Source organism: Sceloporus occidentalis, unplaced genomic scaffold (genome assembly GCF_023333645.1).
Source record: "Sceloporus occidentalis isolate IW3139 unplaced genomic scaffold, rSceOcc1.0.p SCAF_4, whole genome shotgun sequence".
Classification (NCBI taxonomy): domain Eukaryota; kingdom Metazoa; phylum Chordata; class Lepidosauria; order Squamata; family Phrynosomatidae; genus Sceloporus; species Sceloporus occidentalis.
In genome coordinates this window covers 89,585,368-89,600,276 of record NW_028316984.1, presented here as the reverse complement: position 1 = coordinate 89,600,276, position 14,909 = coordinate 89,585,368, and the positions used below count along the sequence as shown (strand labels likewise).

Genomic DNA, 14,909 nt, shown 5'->3' with positions numbered 1-14,909 from the left:
ATGGAAGCAGTGGCATGGGGGTCTGAGAGGATGTCTCAAGAGGTATGATGGCTCTTGGGGGCAAAGATCCATCATATAACAAAGAGGCTGATAAGACTCATCAATCCCAATGACAATTGCCCCTTCCTTTTAATCTGTGCAAGTCTGTCAAATTGGAAAACGCTTGCCTGAAAGAAAAGCAGGGGTGGCGGGAAACACACTTACCTCTTGTGTGCTTACGTTCAGTTTACTCACAACTGGCAGAAACTGTCCCAGTACAGATGTTATAGTGTTACTTGCATCTAATAAGAAAATGCTTATAGGAATGAGGTCATTGTCATACTTACTACTACCATCACTACCATTACAAGTTTTATTTATATCCTGCCTTTCCTTACCAACCAAGACTAAACCATAACTTAAGCTGGTTAAAATGAAAACAGATGTATATGTGGATAAATAAGGTCTACATTTCAGTCAGTTGAGCACACAACTAATAATCCTTTTGATTGTTTACTACATAAATGGTTGCTTATTGAGTTTGGAAGTTTTCATAACAATCGACAAAAACCACCTCTGAGCATTCCTTGCCTAAGAAAACCCTATTTAATTCACGAGGTTGCCATAAGTCGACAGGTGACTTAAAGGCACACGCATGTGCACGCGCACACACACACACATGCCAAGCCCAAAATTTACCCATTGATCAAATGTGCACATAAAAAGTAAGATTATTAAGCTAGAGACCACCAATATTTCCAAACAAGACTTTTGGGAAGAGTCTTGTATAAAACCCTAGGGCTTCACTGCCATTCAGTGTCTTAATGAGCTAGCTTTTAATAGGTTTTTCTGGGGCTGAGAGTGTGTGACTTGCACAAGGTCACCCAGTGAGTTTCCATAGCCAAGTGGGGAATTGAACTCTGGTCTCCAGAGTTGTAGTCCAACACTCACACCAACGTATTTTTTTAAAAAAGAATAGTCTACACTTTTAAATGGGTAGAAAAGGGTTGGAAGGATGTGATGTGATGTAGAGTGCCTCCTTCTTGAGTGTAAATCAATAACAGATGGAATGAAAAAATATTAGTCTGGATGATACATTCAGCTGCTATTTTTTCTCCTATGCTTACAGTGTACTATAACCAGGGGTAAGCTACAATTCTGTAACCATTTATCTGGGAATAAACATGCACTGAACTCAATGGTACCTCTAACAGGAGAGAAGAATTTTCAGCTCTTGGCTTTGTATGGCCCACCATGGTCTGGGTCCCTGCCCCATCCACACAAAAGCACTGCTGCTTCTTAGATCAAAGGAATACCTGCTGCCTGTGATAACTGAGATAGCAGGGATTCCATTTAATTACTCTCAGCTATGACTTCCAAGAGCTCCTTGGTGTACTGCCTGTTCTTCCTCCCACTCAGGTAAGAAGGCAAGGGAGGACCTTGATAGCAGGGTCCATACTCCTTATATCATTCAACTACAAGGCCTGTGGTTTGGGAAATCTGCTGCTACCCTGATATATTCATGATACAGTGGACCCTTGTTATCCGCTGGGGTTTGGTTCCAGGAGCCCCATGGATAACAAAATATGTGGCTGCTCAAGTCCCATTAAATACAATGGGAAAGGAAAATGGTGTCTCATATATAAAATGGAAAATCAAAGTTTGCTATTTGGAATTTATACTTTTAAAAAATATTTTCAAGCCATGGATGCTTGAATCTGTGGAGAAAAACACCATGGATAAGTAGGACTGACTGTATATAGGAATACAAACAAAAATAAATCAGTGATACCTTTACTGGCCAACCAAAATGCACAACATATTTGTTGCAAGCTTTTGAAGCTCAATGGGCATTTCTGAAAGCTTGCAATGAGTATATTGGGCATTTTGGTTGGCCAATAAAGGTATCACTGATGGATTTTTGTTTGTATTTGTTAAATGGCCAACACAGCTACCCCTGCATATTTTCTGTACATAGGAATGTGCTACTACTGTTGGACCCAAATGCTTATAGCAGGTACAAAACTGCAATTGCAAGTGATGTGTGGTGTTGCAGAGCTGTTTGTGGGCATTCTAAACGTGTATTTGGTAAAATTTTAAAGGTTCTCTTGACAATCAAAATTTCTAAAAAGAAAATCGAGGAAAGTTTCCTTCCTCTTAAATTTTCTACTGGTGTCATTGTTCAAAGAAAAACTATTACAGGACACAATTCATAAGAAAATAATCTTGTTGTGGAAAAAATTGCTGATTGAAATGCTGCCATTATTCTGACCATTAGCATCTTATTACAGTATATCATCGGTTTATCAAATGTTTTTATCATTGATAAAACATTGACATCTGGTGGGCAGTTTGGGTAAACGCAGATGGTTATTTTACTTTCCATGGTTTCCACAGTCTGTTTCAATATAGTACTGTAATTTCATGGTAGTCTAAATGAGTGTTTGTTACTGAACTGTTCTGCTCAGTCTAGACATTTTCTAATCTAGAAGCTCTTATTTCTCTTATGAGAATACTGCACCCTTCCAATACTGGCAGGCCTTTCCAGACTAGCCTCCCCCCTCCCCCATGAGTATGGATGCCCCCGTCTGCCTTGCAAAGAAAACTCTTGCTTTAACTGGTTCTTAGCCCAATTTTTAGCTGTGTTTTCTGTTTATAATTTTTTTAACCTTACATTATAATATATTTTATATTGTTTTGTTTTTATGATTGGGAAGGGGGGATGGGAAGGAGACAATTTTTATATTGTGATTGACCTTGAGGTACTGTTTTTTCAATGTTGTAACCTGCCTTGATTCCTCATGAAAAGACAGGCTATAAATAAATCATATTATTATTATTATTATTATTATTATTATTATTATTACTACTACTACTACTACATGTACTGTTTATGCAGACCGTAGAGGTAACAGGTTACTTGTAATTACTTATCTAAGGATCCTAAAGACCCTGAAGACATCAGATCAGATCTTGGCTGCTATGCAGGTTCAGCCTTACTTAGTACTTGGATGGGAGGCTGTCAGTGAATACTCTGTTCTGTAGGCTATATTTAAGTGGAAGAAACTGACAAAACCACCTGTAAGTATTCCTTTACCTAAGTAACCCCTGTGAAATTCATGGGATTACCCTATGTTGACAGGCAACTTATTTATTATTATTATTAACCTTTATTTATAAAGCACTGTAAATGTACACAGTGCTGTACATACAATCTTTTTAATTAGATGGTTCCCTGCCCTCAGGCTTACAATCTTAAAAGACATGACATAAAAGGAGAAGGGAAAGGTGGTGGGGCTAGTAGGCTAATACATATAAAGTACATAGCAATACAGGAAATGGTTCGATAAAACAGGCACCAAAAGAACATCAAATAGCAAGCGACAATTATGCAATGCCTGGGAATGCTTCTCTGAACAGGATGGTCTTCAACTCCGTTTTGAAGTTGGTTAAAGAAGTGATGGCCCTTGCTCGCGGGGGAAGAAGGTTCCATGATTGAGGGGCAGCGAGTGAAAAGGGGCGAATCCGAGATGGGGCAGAGGAAATCCTGGGCTGGGACAGCAGACCTTGACTACCAGAACCGAGGGCCCTAGTGGGAAGGTGAGGAGAAATAAGGTCTGATAAGTAAGGAGAGGCCAACCCATGGAGGGCTTTAAACGTCAACAACAAGAGCTTATACTGAATGCGGTAAGGGAGGGGGAGCCAGTGAAGGGATGCCAAGACAGGAAATATATGGTCAGAGCGGTGGGCGGATGTGATAATGCGTGCAGCTGAATGCTGGACAGAGATTAAAGGACGGAGGTGAGAAAGAGGAAGCTCAGTCAGGAGGACGTTATAGTAATCAAGTCGTGAGACCACTAGGGCATGGACCAGGATCTTGGCAGTAGAGGCGGAGAGATATGGTCGGATTTTGGCAATATTGTATAGAAGGAAACTACAAGCCTTGGCTGTGGTCTGGATCTGAGGGATACATGACAGAGAAGAATCAAAGATAAAACCAAGACTGCGGGCTTGCTGGACTGGTTGAATAGAAATGTTGTCCACAGAGACAGAAAAGGAGTGTTGAAGGGTGGGCTTAGAAAAGACAAGAAGCTCCGTCTTGGACATGTTGATCTTCAAACGCCGATGGCGCATCCACTGCGAGACAGCTGTGAGACATGATGAAACTTGCTGTTCAAGCCTTGGAGAAAGGTCAGGGGTGGAAAGATACAACTGGGTGTCATTGGCATACAGATGGTAGGAAAAACCAAAAGAGCTAATGAGTTTACCTAAGGACAGTGTGTAGAGAGAAAACAGAAGGGGACCCAGAACAGAGCCCTGGGGAACTCCAACAGATAAAGGAAGAGGATGAAGTCTGACCACCTGTGACCACTGCAAAAGATCTGCCTGACAAATAAGATCTAAACCAGTAGAGAACAGAGTCTGAGAACCCAAGGTCAGAAAGTATATCAACTAGAAGAGAGTGATCAACAGTGTCAAAGGCTGCAGACAGATCAAGAAGGATGACAACAGAGTAAAGGCTATTTGCCTTGGCCAGTAAAAGATCGTTTGAGATCTTGGTGAGGGCTGTCTCTGTAGAATGCCGTGGGTGGAAGCCAGACTGAAAGGGATCGATAATTAAGTTGGCTTCAAGAAACTCAAGACAGCGAGAATAAACAACCTGTTCCAAAACCTTAGAAAGAAAGGGAAGAAGAGAAATCGAACGATAGCTAGACAAAGAGGAGGGGTCAAGAGAAGGTTTTTTTCAGAATAGGGGAAATGAGAGCATGTTTGAAGTCCGAAGGGAAGGAGCCTGTAGAGAGAGAGAGATTGAAGATATGGAGAAGCAAGGGCAGAAAAGAAGGAGCTATAGAGATTAGAAGACGAGTAGGAATTGGGTCGAGAGAACAAGTTGCAGGTTTGGAAGAGTTCAGAAGTGTAGCAGGTTCATCAGAGAAGCAGGAGGAAACACAGAATTTTTTTTAGTTGAGGGCGATAGAAGATTATGAGCAGAAGAAGAATCGGGGGGGACTATCTCAGAGCGAATAGTGGAGATCTTAGAGATGAAATAATTAGCAAAGTCATTAGGAGAGAATGATGAAGAGACAGGAGGAGAGGGAGGTTTAAGCAAAGAGTTGAAGGTGGAGAACAAGCGCTGCGGGCACCTCTCATTGGCAGAGATCAATGATTTGTAATAATTTTGTTTTGCCATAGACAGGGCGCGTGAGAAGGAAGAAAAAACAAATTTGAAATGGATAAAATCAGGCCGCTCTTTGGATTTTCTCCAAAGACGTTCGGCCGCTCTAGAGCAGGACCGGAGAAACTTGACAATGGGGGTAAGCCAGGGCTGAGGCCTAGTCTTAGAGGAAGAAGTGCGTACAGAGACAGGGGCAAAATGGTCAAGAGTCGAGGAAAGAGTGGAGTTAAATAAAGACATTGCTGAATCAGCAGAATTCCCAAGATTTAGGGAAGAGAGAGATGAGTCCAGGGTCTGACCAAGATGGTTAGAGTCAACAGACTGAAGGTTACGAAAATGGCGTTGAACAGTATGACGAGGATACTTGAATACAGCCCTTCTCTGCACACACAATAGCATCTCAGGGTGGTGAGGAGGTTGTAAGGAGTAGCATTTCAAAATAAGTGTAACATATGGAAATGAAGTAATTTGTGAAAGTAGCATTTTCTAGTTACTTTTTAAAGGCTACATCGGTGGATATTTTTACAGGCATTTTTACAGGAATTTTCATGTTTTCACATCAGACTTGAGAATTATTCCTCCTCAAAATAATACAAAAACAATGCTCTGTTTTTAAAGTTACTTTTAAAATACTGTGATGAGTAATGTCGATGGGTAACTTGTCAAAAAACATAACATGTAACAGAACAAATTAGTTTTAAATTTTCCAAGGGCCCCATTGCAGAAGAAAGGCAGGATATAAATAAAATAAATAAATAAATTCTGATTTTGTTATTAAGAAAATGTGACATTTCCTCCAGGCCAGAAAATATAACTATTTGTAATGGCTCTGTTGAGTGTTGTTCTGTTGTTGTTTTTTCAGACACTGTCTAGGCCTACGATGAAATCTGCTAAAAGTATACAGACGTGACAAACCAAGACTTTGGGACAGATGGTCCTGAAGTGGCATGGCACCGGCGATACTAGGGTTAGGGGCCACGCACCAACCGCACGGTCCCTAACCCTAGCACGGCACGGCAGCTGCATCATGATGGCATCCCATCCACACGGGTGCCACCATCTTGATGTAAGGGATGCGCAGTGTATACACATCGCTGTGCATTGTGTACATCACCAGCACACCAATGGTACACTCATGGTGTGTTCTGGGCACCGTAAAAAGAATCTGTTTTTTCTGGGTTCTTTTTACTTCGGAGGGACGCCGCGTGCTTTGCCTGCTGCAGCATCCCTCCAGAGAAAAACAGTATCTTGCTCTTACCCCAGAACTGGGACTCAGAGTGGCTTCACAATATTAAAAGATTAATACAATTAAAAACATAGAAAAGAGGAGCATTAAAAAGGAATTAAATTATTGCAATGTTAAAATAGATAGCCATTAAAAGATTAAATGCATTTTAAAAAGATAAAATTGTATAAAACACTTTAAAATGAAACAACACCCCAAGTTGGTCCTTTACAAACATTCTGTTTTAAAAGCCTGTCTGAACTGATAGGTCTTAGCCTCCTGGCAGAAGGCCAATGAAAAAGAAACCATTCTGGTCTCCCTGGGAAGGGAGTTCTACAGTCTAGCGGCAGCCACGGAAAAGGCCTTCTCTCGCGTCCCCACCAACCGTGCTTGTGATGGTGGTGGGAAGGAGAGAAAGGCCTCTCCAGAGGACCTTGGAGCCTGGGCCAGTTCATACAGGGAGAGACGGTCTGCCAAATAGTGAGGACCTGAGCCATATAGGGCTTTATAGGTCATAACCAGCACTTTGAATTGTGCCTGGAAACAAAATGGCAGCCAATTGAGCTGTTTCAACAGGGGTGTTATGTGGTCTCTGTAATCTGCCCCAGTTAACAGCCTGGCTGCAGCTCTTTGGACCAGCTAAAGTTTCCAAACACTCTTCAAAGGCATCCTCATGTAGATCCCATTACAGTAGTCCAAACGGGATGTAACCTGGAGTCCTGGTAGTATAAATGAAGCTGCTATTGATATTGCTATGTAACCAAGGCATGTACTACTGAGGGCAGATCTGGCATCTCAAGGAATGGGCGCAGATGGTGCATAAGCTTTAAATGTGGAAAAACATTCTTAATCACTGCAGAGACCTGGGCCTCCAGGTTCAAAGACGAGTCCAGGAGTACCCCCAAATTGGGAACCTGTGTCTTCAGGGGGAGTGTAACACCATCTAACACAGGCTGGATCCTTATTCCCTGATCTGGACTTCACAGTAATTATTGGGAATTATTGGTTTTTTGTTTACACAAATAGCAGGAGCTGTGGAAGAGATTGACAAGTGTCCATCTTTCCCATCCCCCATCTGCTTTGCCCCAGGTGTGTTTCTGGGCCATGGGGAGGGCACAATAGAGTGGAAGTGCTTACAGGGTACTGCTTACCTCTACATGCCTTGGAAACATTTCAACAAGGATGCCTCTTTTTATTAGAATCCTTGACTGAATGCTCCTGACATCCTGGGAGATAATACTGTGAAATTTTAAGACTCCATATCCAGAGGATGGAGCACTTCAAATCTGGTATGTGTCCTCATGGCAGTTCTCACTATGCATAGATCAGTAAAAATTAAGAATGTCAAAGAGAGTGTTAAGAGAATTCTCAGTTTGCATGTTCTATTTCTTCTACATTAAGAAGGCCCTCTGAGTGTCTGGAAGATCCTTGAGCCAACAATGCTCATATACTGAATTACACAGTTGAGAAAAATATTAATGAAGTTTGATATGGATCTTGCCTCTGTATATGTAATGCAGTAAAGGCATGATTAGCTTAGATCTGAGGCCTTCTGCCTTTTCAGCCCAAAATACAATCTACAGGATATGGTTTGCTTTTAATTATTTAAATTATATGGTTTCTTTCTTTTAACTTTTGTGGCATCTGTATCAGAGGTTGTCCTTCTGTCTTTTCCAAGATATCTTCCTTTTCCAACAATTTCCCTCCATTTCTCTCTGTGTGTCAGTGTTTTTCTTTCACTCTCAGACAGATAAACATAGCATTGTACTGTAGTATTATTTATCTTCGGTAAGATCATGACTGAGTTGTAAGTCCCAATCCCTGAGAAAATCAATGTTCTATGTGAATGATTTAAGTCCCACTAGCTGTACAGTTTTATCAAGTAAAGTGTCAAGGAAATGCAACATGGGACATGCAGTTATAGAAATAAAATATGTATGTGAGAGTCAGAATGACTAAGCATGAACAATTAAGAAATCACACAGGTGTAAAGGATGATATAATTTAGAAGTCTTGGGAGCCAAGGACAAAATTAAGGAATGTACATTGGTAACACCTGAGACTTGTTACATGTACAAGGTGATCAGATGATGTTCATGGGTTGGACTTGAGTATGGGATGAACAAAAGTCAACCAATCATTGTGAATGTACACACCCACTGGGTGGTAATTGTCTAGTGGGTGGTAACAAACATTTGCTATAATAATTGCCGGTTTTGCTAATGTAACTTGTGGGTAGTTGTGGAGTATTGGTAGAGTGTAGAGATATTGTGGATTATTGGGCATATAGAGATAGTAACTGTATATAGTAGAATAAAGTAGATCTTTTATCTAAGACTACTGAGTTGTGTTGGTGTCTTGAGTGAAGATACAAGAACCAGCAGAATCCTGATGGTGTTTGGAGACATCTGAAGAAGAAGAGTGAGAAGGCTTGAAGAAGATTGTCAGGGTCTTCAGCCTATTCTCAGAAAACTCTGCTGCTTTGGGAGAAAGCAATAACCACTGACCAAAGCTGGTCAGCTCAGCTTCATTAACAAGGTGGTGAGTTACAGCCTGAGGTGTACAGCAACAACTCCCATCATCCCTGACATTTGTGACCTGAACCTATTTCGCCTTCATATGCACAAGGTACACTCCTATAGGAAGTTACAAATTAGCAAAATATTAAATAATTAGGATAATATCTGATATATTGTTTTTATTTTCCAGAACTTCAATACCTGGCTGAAGATACTTTTGCTGCTCTTGATTTAGAGGAACCAAATGAACTGCTTTCAATTCTTTTGTTTCAGTATTGTTTATGCAGAGTATATGCATACCATTCTTCAGTTGACAGATTATCTGGAATGCATAAACAATTATGATTTTTTAGTAGTTTTCATTCTCTATACAAAAAAATTACTTGTACAAAGAAGTTCTTAAGTTTCTATTAAAATAATTTTTCACTATTCAAAAATAACAAAAACACAATAATACACAATACACAAAACAGATAAACACAAACATAAACACACATGCACGAACACACAAGCATATAAAAAACACATTACAATAACTTCCCTTACCCTCAGCTGTCCTCCCCCTTAAAAATAAAGTCAGTTTGTTTTTAAAGCTGAAATATTGTTGGGAGGATTGGCATGCCATGTTAAGAAACAGCCTCATTATGCCAAAAAGTATTGTTTTATTTTTGTTAATCAAACTTAGGTTCAGTCCTATGCAGTGGCATCACTAGGGGGGATGGTCACCAGGTGACACCCTAAGGGGGGGGTGACACCATTGCTCCTCAAACACCTACCTTTGGGCAGAAACAGGCTGTGGCCTTCAACTGCTTCCCTTTAAAATGCTTTAAGAGATGATGGGAGTGGGTGAAGCTCAGTGGGAGGAGAAAGGGGAGGCTACAGAATTTTTTAAAATTAAAAATTTCAAATTTCAAAATTTTAATTTTTTTAAAAAATATATTTTTTTTGAAATTTTCTATAAGAACATCACATTTAACCAAATCTTCACTATGCATATGTAAATATATTTAGGCTGTGCATATGCTATTGTAATTTGAAGGTATAATTTTAATTTTGCTAGTTGTTTATATCACAACTATTAGCATTACATTCTGTGGTATATGGGAATTACAATTTACAAGTAACATTAGTGCAAAAAAGCATTACTAAGGATTCTGTATTGTGTGAAATGGGAGGAGGTATATGGGGGGGGGGGTGACACCATGAGTTCCTATACTGGGTGAGACCAATCCTAGTGATTCCACTGGTCCTATGCACACTTACTGGAGAGTAAGTACCATTGAATGTCGGGGGTAAACCTGTTTAGGGCTCTGATTTTATGTACTGCATAACACAAAAGATGTTAGCTTGTGTTTAAGTGCTTGTATATGTATGAGAGAAAGGAGGGGGAAGTAAAAGGGAAGTCTAGACTGTCAGGGATTTGAAGGGTTAAAACACAGCACACAGGGAAATGCTTGATGTGTGTGTGTTTGGCCATGAGCATTCAGCAGAGTGGCAAGGCTGATCAGCACAGCTGAAGCTCATTGGCTCAAGGACACTTCAGTGCCCAAGTGCACGTAGCCATGGATGATGAAACCATGTGTCTAGATTGCACAGGAGACACATGACATGGTTACACACCTGAACTCACTGGGTTTGGGAGACCACATGGACTGGAGACTATATAAGCCCATGGGTTGCAAGGGTGTGGTGTGGGTTTGTAGAAGGAGTTGGATTGGTATGGTATGGAGTTTTAGAGATCTAGTTTTGTATAATAGCACTGTGAATAAAGAGCACTTTGAGGACTTAGTTTCTCTGGTGGTTTATCAGAAGAAGATAGAGCATCGGTTTGCTGTGTGTCCCCGGAGGTTCCTGCATTGCTGCAGTTCCTGGAAGACATCCAGTTGCTGTCATCCCAATTGGACTTTGGAGCCACGCTTCGGCTTCTGGAAATTTGCCAGCTCTGCTCCAAGGGTCTGATTTAACCCCAGGACCCGTTTTGAGTTGCTGACAGTGGTTGTGGGACCCCAGCAGTTGTGCTGACATAGACCCCATACATTGGCATATATCTGGCATGCAGCCCCCTACTCAACATTTACTGATGCACGCAGAACTTCCCCACAGAACTTTTTTATTGCCTGTATGGTATCATCCAAGGCTGGTTGTTCTATAAAATTTGTCTTAGTTTCACTGAAATAAAAATAATAGTTATTCAGATTATTATCAAGATCAATGAGAGTAATTACCACTTGGGGACTAGGATCATTTCTCTGTGAACAGTTGGCACCATCCTCTATTTCATGTGAAATGGGTAGGTTGTGGCTGTTTTCTCCACTATCTGAATTTTGAAAAATCTCTTCTGCGTTATTAGATGTAATGCTAACAACTGCCTCTCTGACTTCAGCCTGAAATGTAAATAAGTTTGTGTTGAAGAGCAGATGATTTGGGTTTTTTGTTTTGTTTTCATTTGCTTTGCAATGTTAAGAAAATTGAAGAAGAAAAAATAAAACTGCTTAAATAGTACAGTTAATAATAAATATTAAATTGATAAGTAGAATTGGAAATTTAAATTGTCATTCTTACAGCTATTTTTAAAAAATAAATGTTCAGTATATTTCTACAGAATAGTAAAGGAAATAAAAAACACAAAGAAGTGTCTGAAGCATGGGGCAATATTCTGAAAGTAATAATTAATTTTCCACACTGTCTTGAGCTTTAATAAATACAAACATCATATCAACTTTCCACTCCATTGATTCTTAGGATTCAATATAAGTATTAATCCTTCAAACATTTACATTTGCTTCCTAGAAGCAGCATTATTTCTAGTAACATAAAACAAGCCTTCCTTAATCAGACCTATTTAGTCCATCATCCTGTTTCCCACAAAAGCTAGACAGATGCTTTGAGGAAGCCTATAATACCCCATGTTTATCTCCTACTCCAGGCAAACTATCTGTCAAAGATGACTCTAAAAATGAAACATTCTTTGAAGCATGTATTTACCTTTATGTGACTTCCTTATTACAATGGGGTCATCAGCTTCCAGTACATTTTGTGTTCCAGTTCAAAAACTACTTATAATATTTAAATCCTTAAATTCCTTAGGACCAGAATAGACCGAGGACCATCAATATATGCTTCTTCTCATGTGAGCCACTAAGATCGTCTGGAGCAGTTTCTTCTTATCTTCCACCTCTGAACTACACTGGGTCAGGATGATGGAACTGGCCTTCTCTGTGGCTGTGCCTAGTCTTTGGAACTCTTTCATTAAATGAGTCCTATCGCATGACCTGCTAGTTATATTCCCAGGCATTGCATGATTATTATTTGCTATTGGACGTTTTTAATTTGTTGCCTGTTTTATTGAACCCTTGCCTGTATTGTTATGTATTATTTATATGTATTATGCTATTATTTCTTAAGATTGTACGCCATGGGCTAGTTTACGCCTATCTATTTTATTGTTTGTATGTACAGTGCTGTGCAAATCTACAGCGCTATATAAATAAAGCATAATAATAATAATAATAATAATAATTATTATTATTATTCCTGGACTTCCAAAACACTTTTGACAAAGTCCTTCACTAAGAGCCTTATCACATGGAGGGTTTTGCAGCTTTGTTCCAATGCGACTGCGGGTCCAACCATGTGGATTCATGTTAAAACGTGATGTATTATCTCACGTGATTGCTTTCTATGGGGAGTTGTTCCGAGGCGCTTCCGCAGTCAATCCAAAGTGACTCCTCATTTTGGTGAATTCAGTAACAAGCAAATTCACAAAAAAATTTTCTAAGCTCACTTCGATTTCACTCCGAATTGGTCTGGTGTGGAATGCAACTTTGCTTCTGTCCTGGTACACCCCCCCCCCCAAAAAAAAACCCCTCCAAGATCCCATATTTCCCATGATTCTGTGCTGCAGTTTTGCCCCATTTGCTTCCGGTGCTCGGAAGGGTACATTTAGATGTAGATGACAGGGATGAAGGGAATGAAATGGGCAGTAGATTTAGATCTAGATGACAGGGGTGAAGGGAATGAAATAGAGGGTAGATTTAGATCTAGATGACAGGGGTGAAGGGAATGAAATAGAGGGTAGATTTAGATCTAGATGACGGGGTGAAGGGAATGAAACAGGGTAGATTTAGATCTAGATGACAGGGGTGAAGGGAATGAAACAGAGGGTAGATGTAGATCTAGATGACAGGGGTGAAGGGAAGGAAACGGAGGATAGATTTAGATCTAGATGATAGGGGTGAAGGGAATGAAATGGAGGGTAGATTTAGATCTAATGACAAAGGTGAAGGGGATGAAATGGAGGGTAGATTTAGGTCTAGATGACAGGGGTGACAGGAATGAAACGGAGGGTGAATTTAGAGCTAGATGATAGGGGTGAAGGGAATAAAACGGGAGGTAGATTTAGATGTAGATGGCAGGGATGAAGGGAATGAAACAGGAGGCTGGAGGGAGAGATGGGAGCAAAGGAGGGGGCCATCGGAGGCTGGGGGAGAGATGACAGGAACAATTCACGTGAGGGTTGCATTCCCATGAAAGTGGAACCAGGAAGTGCCCCCCTTCTTCACTCTGGAAGCATAAAAGGTCTTGATGCATTCAGACCCCCACTGAGCATGCACAAAGGTGCCAATTCGAATTGTTGAATTTGTATGGTATGTACTGGTGTGGTAATTCAAAGTGCTCTTTCTCCGCTTTGACTCAGGAATCACCACAATTTCGTTCTTCACGTGTGATAAAACATCACGTGAATTGCCTTAGATTCGAAGTGACCCTGCTTCTCCCTCACTATGGAAGGGCTCCAGATTGGAGTTCCAGTTTCACGTGTGATAAGCCCCTAAGTCTCATGAAGCTAGCTATGGTCTTCATGATTTGGTGCTTTCTTTCTTGTGTATTTATAGTATTTCCATTCCTCCTTTTAATGAAAAATACACAGAAACAGTGAAACAAAACAGAGTAAAATAAACATTATAAAAATATAAATTAAAAAAGTAAAACATCAGGCAAACATAGTTAAGATTAAAAAAAGGAAATCTTAAAATATAGCAAGCACTTATACAGCAAGAGAAAGCCATTAAGAGGGTATAGCAATTGGCAAAAATCACCATAGGTGAGCTCTTGCTTATGCAACTGTAGCTCCAATTCACAGATGCAGGCAAAGTAGTAAAATGGAGGTGGGGAATCAAATTTATACTTACAAGTTCATCACAGACAGCAGCAGCATCCTGAGATAAAGCTGTGGTACCATTGCAAGATTCTATTATGCAAAACAGAGTAAAAGAAAGATTATTGGAGGGAATTCTTATCAAGTTTGCAGATGACACAAAGCTAGTAGGGGTGGCTAACACATTGGAAGATAGGAAAAGAATTCAAAAGGACCTAGATAAACTAGAAAATGGGGCAGAAACTTAGGCGGGTTACACACCGCCATTTAGTACGTATTCTATACGTACTAGGGTTAGGAAGGGGCGGTGCTTCCGCACCCCCCTAACCCTAGTACGTATAGAATACGTACAAGATGGTGGTGCCCTGTTCATACGGGCGCCGCCATCTTTACGTATCGGACGCTGTGCGTCCGGATGTCCCGCGGCGTCTATGATGTCGCGAGTCCGCCCCAGGCGCCTCACGACGTCATAGAGGCGCCGCAAAAAAAAGCTCCAAAATGGAGCTTCTTTTTTGCTCCGTGCGGGAGCCGCGCGGTGTGGCTGCTGCGGCTCCCTCACGGAGCAAATGGCGCCGGCGGGAGACTGCCGCAAAGCGGCGGTCTATAACCCGCCTAATAAAATTAAATTCAATAGAGACAAATGCAAAATTGTACATTTAGGTCAGAAAAACCAAATGCACAGGTCCAGGATGGGGTCTACATGGCTCAGCAGTACGACATATGAAAAGCACATTGGGATTAGTGTTGACCATAAACTGAACCTGAGCCATCAGTGTAATCAGGGGTAGGCAAACTGCGGCCCGCGGGCCGGATGTGGCCCGGCGAGGCCTTGGGACTGGCCCCAGCCTGGTCCTG

The 14,909-nt window shown here is 40.8% G+C and overlaps 1 protein-coding gene across 7 annotated transcripts in view; it reads right to left on the bottom strand.

The window, feature by feature from the left end:
* Positions 1 to 14,909, bottom strand: part of TESMIN (testis expressed metallothionein like protein) — a 36,905-nt gene that overhangs the window by 11,650 nt on the left and 10,346 nt on the right. For all 7 annotated transcript variants that reach the window (XM_089520813.1, XM_089520817.1, XM_089520814.1 and 4 more), the window contains 4 exons: positions 14,089 to 14,147; positions 11,125 to 11,283; positions 9,101 to 9,221; positions 205 to 281 (listed from right to left, as the gene is read on the bottom strand). In XM_089520813.1, coding sequence (XP_089376939.1) covers positions 205 to 281; positions 9,101 to 9,221; positions 11,125 to 11,283; positions 14,089 to 14,147 — 416 coding nt within the window. The remainder of the gene's footprint in view (positions 1 to 204; positions 282 to 9,100; positions 9,222 to 11,124; positions 11,284 to 14,088; positions 14,148 to 14,909) is intronic.